We start from the raw sequence: 7285 nt of genomic DNA, 5'->3' as shown, positions 1-7285 counted from the left end.
ATATATATAAGTATATAGAGTATATAGTACATATATATAAGTACATATAGTATATATATATATATATTAAGTTATACATATATATAAGTATATAGAGTATATAGTACATAAATATAAGTATATGTAAGTTATACATATATATGTGTACGAAAAGCACTATTCGGTATTGCTGACTTGCTGTTAGTCAGTAAATATTTAAACTTTAATTATAAAATTGTATAACATATGTAAATATACCTACAATATACAAATAAATACTATAATATATATATATAATACAAAAAACAAAAAAAAAAAATATTTTAACGAATCCAAACCGGACCGGTTCCGGTTTGGACCTTAAAACCGGTTAACCGGAACCGGTTAAACCGGAACCGGTTAGGCGGTTCCGGTTTTGGAACCGGAACCGGCCGGTTTCCTAACCGGTTCCGGTTGGAACCGGTTGACAGGGTTATATGGAGATCTGACTTTACACACATAATGCTTAATGAGTGTTCTGTACGACTGTACCAATGATGAACGGGGACGAAATTACAAAGAGAAGGTGTGTGCCTTGTAAATCTATAGAGGTGAAATCCTGAAAATCGAAGTTTTATTTTTGTTACCATTTCTGAAATCCAAATATGATTTGCTGGGTAAATTTGATTTATATGGAAAAGGTGAAATCGAAATAAGGCGTTTGATTGGAAATATTTCATGCCGGCTAGTCGGCTACCTTTAAGTACAATTTAGGTAATAAGATTGAAACCTGCCATTATTGATGAAATTTGAAATCAAAATTGGATTTTAATTGCGAATTGATGTGTATTGGCGCGTGGATCTAATTTATTGTTTGAGTGTTGAAACTAATCAACATGAACCAATTAAAATCACAAATGTGTTTGGGAGATATTGTAGAATTGGAGGATTTAGCTATGGGTTGCGAATTTGTTTGGGTTATAGTCGCTAAGCCTATTCTTTGTCTAAAATGCTAGTAGTAATTGTTAAAAGTGATATATATATATATATATATAAACACTTTTGAAATTATGATTTAAACACTTCAGAATTTTTTGTGGCTATAAATCATCACATCAAGAATAAAATGATAACTTTAAAATTAAATTATTACTAAATATATAGGGAGTACAAGCTAGAAGTGTGAAAAAAATTATGCTATCACCATGTGAACCAATTTCGCTTCTAGTCCGTTAAAAAAAGAATGAGATTTTTTAAATTTGGAAATGGTTTAGCTTAACCTTTGAACTTTATCTAAGAAGCTCTATAGTCACACAAATACTAATGACAATTTAAAATCACAAGATTCAAAAAAAATTATAATCACAAAAATATTATACTAGGGCTCGTTTGGTTAGAAAACAAGTTATCCAAGGATAACTAATCCTAGGATTAGCTATCCAGGGATTGTTATTCCGCCCTCAATGTGGGATAAAAAAACACTATAATCCCGGGATTAGTTATCTCTAGTTTTTATTCCAACCAAACGTGGGATAAGGCGGCACTAAATTTTTATCCCAGGACTATTTTTGCTTATCCATCATACCAAACGAGCCCTAACTTATGTAAAATCATAAACTTCGGATTTTTGAAAAAGAATTCAAATTTAGTTAAATATGTTCGCATAAATATAGGGGTCGTTTAGGACACAGAATAAGATGAATTCCCAAGATTAGGTTTAAAATTAATTTTATATTTTATTTGATAGAAGGTATAAAATTATATTCACTTTATCCCTCAAACTTGAGATTATTTTTTCTCACCTGCCAAATGAAATAAATTAATCGGACTATAACCCAAGATTATAATCAACAATAATTTAGCAATTGGGTTGGTAGGAGTGTGTACTACACAGACTAGAGTGTACTGCAATTCAATATGGCACCACATAATTTAATCTAAATTTATCCTACCACATCAAAATGCAACACATAATGTTGACACGTTTAAGTTTTTCTTCTTTTTGTTTTTATCCAAAGCCACGCTTAAGTCTTTCGAAGAGCCACAAATACACTAAACAAAAGCAGCCAAAAGGCAATCTTGATTCTAGACAACTCCAAAGACCATACTTCAGCTTATTTCTCCAACTTTCAGTAACATTTTTACACACAAAAAAAGTGAGAAGTGATAATGGCGGCTACTGCTTCTGCTAATTCACTGACCTCTACTTTTCTTCCTCGTCAAGGTCCTTTTTCTCATTTTCTTTTTTCCTATGTTAGACACTAATTCACCTTAAAAATAGTAGCTTGATGTTTCTTTTTTCTGTTTTTATGAATGATGCAGGGGTTTATGGGTCATCTCATCAGAGCATACAATTGAGAACCCAAAAGGTACATTTCTGATGTATTTAGATGACATAACCAAAGATTTTCATTTCTTAGATTATAGTTGAATATTTGTTATTTATTATTATGTATAGAATTCACGATGAACTGCTTCTGCTGTGCAAAAATTATCACTCCATCTGTCCCAATTTATGTGTCACATTGACCGTGTATTTGTCACTCGGACAAAGAATCTTTAATTTTTTTGACATAAAATTCACATAGTATTTGGAAACTACTTATAAAAAGTACTATAAGTCACGATAACTAACAATTCACAATATATAAAAGTCAAATAAAAAAATTGTGGTCAAAGAAAAACTTGTTTGAATCTCGAAATCTGAAAGATGACAAATTGGAACAAAGGGGGACAAAGGGAGTATAAGTGTTTGTGAAATTGGCAGTAGAGGTATCAGTATCTGTAGTGCCTGCGTCAGAGCTAGGGTACCGCAAGGAGTTCATCAGAACTCCCTCAGTAAATTATACCGTATACAAGATCAAAGTTATTTTTTATGTATATACAGTAGAGCTTGAAACCCCTTCGCTTCTTCATATGTTTACTTTTTTTTATATTTTGAATTAACTTAGTGAAAGTCTTGGCTCCACCACAATTGGTTCTTTTTTATGTCCTATATTATATGGATTTTTTTGTTGCAGAAGCAGTTTGCAAGGAAAGCTGGTTCGGGTACAATTACAGCTAAATTTGAACTCCAGCCTCCTCCTTATCCCATGGTAATTTTTTAAATTTTCACTATTATGCTCCTTCAGAGGTTTTTTTTTTTTTGAGTTCATATGCAGAAACTTTATTTGGGTGTTTTGAGTGAAATTTGCTAACCACAACTATTTTGAGATTGAGGTGTTGTTATTGTATATGTTCTAAGTTGTTGACGGAACCATGTTCCCCTGTGATGGTGTAAGCATTTTTATTAGAAGCATAGTGCCTGGGATTTTGTCAGAAGATTCGTTTCCAGAATTAGGAGTATCTGACCTTTTAATGACGTAGAATGCTTGACTCTATTCCTAAATCCATTTAATGGTTTCCTAACCCCCCCCCCCCCCCCCCCCCCCCAAAAAAAAAAAAAAACCCAATTAGATGATACTAGGGGTGTGTTCGGTATGAAGGAAAATATTTTTCAATTTTCCCATGTTCGGTTGGTCAAAAAATTTGGGACTTAAAGAGGAAGATGATGTAAACGATTTTGGTTGTGGCCTAAATGATGCCAGTTTATTACTACATTTTGGGCATGTTGGCCTCTCCAGCATGGAATTTTCCTATCATATGTTTTGAGTTTTAGTATTGGAAGTGTGAAGAAGTTCCATTGCATACCATAATTTTCTTCTTCGATGAATTTTTTATATCACTTATTGCTTATAAATATTTCAGAAGGTCATTTCAACTAATATCATGCTCAAAGCTTGATTCATTTGATATATTTGACCAACACATGCATATTAGGCCTTCTTAGGATTCATTTTTCACTTTTTGGCTTGAAACAAGCATGTCATTGCTGGTTAATAATAATTTGTAAAAAGATGGAAAATTTTGCAATTTATTCATAATGTAAACTCCACTGCTTTCCTTCCTCCCTCTTTTGCCGGTTTCTCTGTTAATTCAGTCTTTTCTTCTCATGTGCTTATACATTTGACCTCTGAATATGTCATAGGATGCTTTGGAGCCTCATATGAGTAGCAGAACATTTGAATTCCACTGGGGGAAGCATCACAGGGCATATGTCGACAACTTAAACAAGCAAATAAACGGAACAGAACTAGATGGAAAGACACTAGAAGACTTAATACTTGTTACATATAACAAAGGTGCTCCCCTTCCAGCATTCAACAATGCTGCTCAGGTAAAGTAACACTTCTCCTTTGTCAGAATTATGTCCTTAGGAAATTATACTGGCGGATATAGGTCAAAAATTACTTATCATTCATATATATTAAATTTTTAACACCCTTAGGGAAATTCCTGTCTTCGACTGCTTGCTCTTCCTTTCACTTTTAACCACTTGTGATGCTTCTCAAGAGGTTTACTTGCTCAGGAAGGAGGTTTTGGTTTTACACAATCAAGTCCCTTATGAGTGAACTTCTGATCTGTTTGGCATAGCCATAAGATGTGATTCTTTACAAGAGTATAATATTTCATTTCTAAATTATCCAAGTTTTGACGGAAACTTAATAGTTGATTTGTTTGTAATGCAAGTTTTTAAGTTATCACCGTAGAGCATCCGCTATGACAAGTCAGTCTGTTGGTTCAGTGGTTGATGCACTTTTGGCTTCTTTTTTTCCATGTAATGCCTAGTCCTTTTATATCTTATTTTGTATTACAGGCCTGGAATCACCAGTTCTTCTGGGAATCTATGAAGCCCAACGGAGGAGGAGAGCCATCTGGTGAATTATTGGAACTAATCAACAGAGACTTTGGTTCCTATGATACATTTGTTAAAGAATTTAAGGCAGCTGCAGCAACACAATTTGGTTCTGGTTGGGCTTGGCTTGCATGTGAGAAATTCTTTGCCTTTTATCTGCATATCTATGTGTCCGTCCGTCTAACCCTTTTGCGATAATTGAGCCAAATGTGATTCCGGTTGTTACTTACTTTGTAGACAAACCTGAAGAGAAAAAGCTTGCTGTGGTGAAAACTCCTAATGCTGAAAATCCTCTTGTTTTGGGTTACACAGTGAGTAAAACGCATGCTTCTCTGTTTGTTTTGTTCATGGGGATTTCATCTTACATAGCCTAGTAGTTTACTATATTATAGTGGAAATCTAACAAACTGTGGTTTTGGTTGCAGCCACTCCTCACCATAGACGTTTGGGAGGTAAGCAGAACACACTCGTCATAAATCTGTCTGAATTTTATTTTATTTTATTTTATTTTGTTTTATTTTTTTCTCTCTCCCCCTGGGTGGGGCTGGTTGAAATGATTTAGGAAGCCAAGTCTTATTCTCTTACTTCTGTGTTTCATACTGCAGCATGCCTACTACCTGGACTTTCAGGTATGCCTAGCTGATGAAACTACTTAAATACTTTCTGTGACATATCATGTTTCCTCAAGACATATATTTGAACTCTCTTTAACGGTAGCACTACCATCTTTTGCTTGTAGAACCGGCGACCTGACTACATATCTATCTTTATGGAAAAGCTCGTATCGTGGGAAGCAGTCAGTTCTAGGCTTAAAGCAGCAACAGCTTGAGCTTGCTTAGCAAGAACACAGAAAGGAGAAAGAGGCAAAGCTGGGCACTAGAGTACATATTCGAGGCAGAACGATTTTTGTTAAAGAGAAGCTATGTTCGATCCTGCTATCCTTCTTTCTCAGTTGAGAGTTCTAGATGTCTTATTATGCACTTTGCAAGAGAGTCGAGTAATTTTCTAAATTCGGATGACAGTATTGTTTGTTTTTAAGCAGTTAATGGCCAAGGAAAATGTTGTAGAAAATAAAGTTGTGGTGTGGAACAACAATGTAGATGGACATGAATAAAGAAATTTATTGCGCTTTGACGCTCTTATTGTCTAATTTCAGAATGGTAGTAGACCCGATCGAGATTTGGTCTATGATCAGAAAAACAAAGAAACTGGTAAAATAAAATAGGCCCCTACTTCAAAGTTGCTCCATAGGACGAAAGGCATCCTAGCAATTAAATACTTCGTTTCAATTTATGTGAACTTATTTCTTTTTTAGTTCGTGTAAAAAAGAATGACCCTTTGGAAACAAATTACCTTTATACAATGATTTATATATAGCCATACAAAATATATGTGCTTTATTTTACTCCACAATTTTAAAAGTTCTCTTTCTTAAATTTTGTGCCTAATCAAATAGGTTTACATAAATTAAAACTGAAACGAAAGGAGTACTTGATCCAATATTCCTTTTTTAAATTGGTTAACATTGCATCGAAGCCATGCCAGCTTATTTTTCCTTTCATAGTTGCATCACAGGTGAAGAAAGCTTGTCTAAGGCATTGATTCAATTAATAATGCTGGGCCTGAAACAGGTATTGAATGTATGTGGAGAGAACCTTGCCAGGCAGTTCAGTCCTCTACGGGTAGAAATCTTGAAAAAGAAAAATATGCTATCTCGCCTAGCCTTCTTTCTTGCTGCGATTTCATTTCAGTTTTGATAGTTTGGCTTACATAAAGCTCCCTAAAGAGCCCTAATCAGTTATCACCGGCTAAGGCTCCTAAATGAGCGATAAAAGAGGTAGGAGCGTAGAGACGGCAAGCTTGCAAAAAGCAGCTACTCTTGAAGAGTGGTAATAGTTCACTGATTGAGTGCTCTTGCTCCGAGTAAGAACGGGGCTAAGCTACCTACCGTTGTGGGAAGTCAAAATACATCTAGGGAAATGCTGTACTAGTCCATCATTTTTAGTATCTGTCGAAATAACAATAATTAGGAATAAAGCATATAAATCAAAGAAAGGTCTAATGGTTGGAATCATTTTCTCCATTGCTATCTGATACATTTCACTTATTAGCACAAGTGAAGATGCAGAAATATTAGCCCTTTGTGGAACAGCACATTCCCACCGGCCACCGGATACCAGCTTACTCGGTAACTCGTACTGTTTGTCTTCACCTTTCCCTAGCGTTTATTTTAGTCCATAAATATGGGATGGTTTATTGGTCAGTGTCTACCATATTCCAGTGTTGGAATATTACATACCTGGAACTCACTTATGAGAGAAATCGCTGCCACAAGGATACGCAGAGTCAAAGGTCGATGAAGACCTTATCTTACTCAAGCCTCGTGAATAGTTAGGTTGGAGTCGGCGTATGCTAATAGTTGGTGATTATGCAAGTGTAATGATAGGTACAATGACTCGTTTGTATTGGTAAGCGAAATATCTTCTCATGAATGACCAAACTAGCATTTGGGTAGATGAAGGAGGAGAGGATTTCTTGCTCTCTCGCGTTGGTCAACAAATATTACTACCTCCGTCCCAAAAAGATTGTCAT

General features: G+C 35.0%; 1 protein-coding gene across 3 annotated transcripts; it reads left to right on the top strand.

Moving 5' to 3' along the window:
- The first annotated feature begins 1994 nt into the window (after positions 1-1994).
- Positions 1995-5843, top strand: LOC132638486 (superoxide dismutase [Fe], chloroplastic). 3 transcript variants are annotated; one of them, XM_060355356.1, is made up of 9 exons: positions 1995-2182; positions 2281-2327; positions 2979-3053; positions 3986-4174; positions 4655-4826; positions 4931-5004; positions 5119-5145; positions 5256-5322; positions 5433-5843. In XM_060355356.1, exons 1-9 carry the CDS (start codon positions 2128-2130, stop codon positions 5444-5446), a joined length of 720 nt encoding a protein of 239 aa, XP_060211339.1. In that variant the 5' UTR covers positions 1995-2127; the 3' UTR covers positions 5447-5843. The 3 variants fall into 3 exon arrangements, with proteins under 3 accessions (XP_060211339.1, XP_060211329.1, XP_060211334.1); XM_060355346.1 differs by having other exon boundaries at positions 1998-2182; positions 5299-5322; XM_060355351.1 differs by having other exon boundaries at positions 1999-2182; positions 2985-3053; positions 5299-5322.
- Positions 5844-7285: the final 1442 nt, after the last annotated feature.

The sequence above is a fragment of the Lycium barbarum genome, chromosome 1 (genome assembly GCF_019175385.1).
Source record: "Lycium barbarum isolate Lr01 chromosome 1, ASM1917538v2, whole genome shotgun sequence".
Classification (NCBI taxonomy): Eukaryota; Viridiplantae; Streptophyta; class Magnoliopsida; order Solanales; family Solanaceae; genus Lycium; species Lycium barbarum.
Note: the sequence above shows the minus strand (reverse complement) of the source record. Positions and strands in the feature narration are given on the sequence as shown.

What these genes read in the sequence shown, in the direction of transcription:
- LOC132638486 (XM_060355346.1), top strand. Translation starts at nt 2,128, where the DNA reads ATGGCGGCTACTGCTTCTGCTAATTCACTGACCTCTACTTTTCTTCCT. An exon ending in AGCCTCCTCCTTATCCCATG is followed by an intron (nt 3,054 to 3,985) that starts GTAATTTTTTAA and finishes AATATGTCATAG; the next exon opens with GATGCTTTGGAGCCTCATAT. An exon ending in TGGTTGGGCTTGGCTTGCAT is followed by an intron (nt 4,827 to 4,930) that starts GTGAGAAATTCT and finishes CTTACTTTGTAG; the next exon opens with ACAAACCTGAAGAGAAAAAG.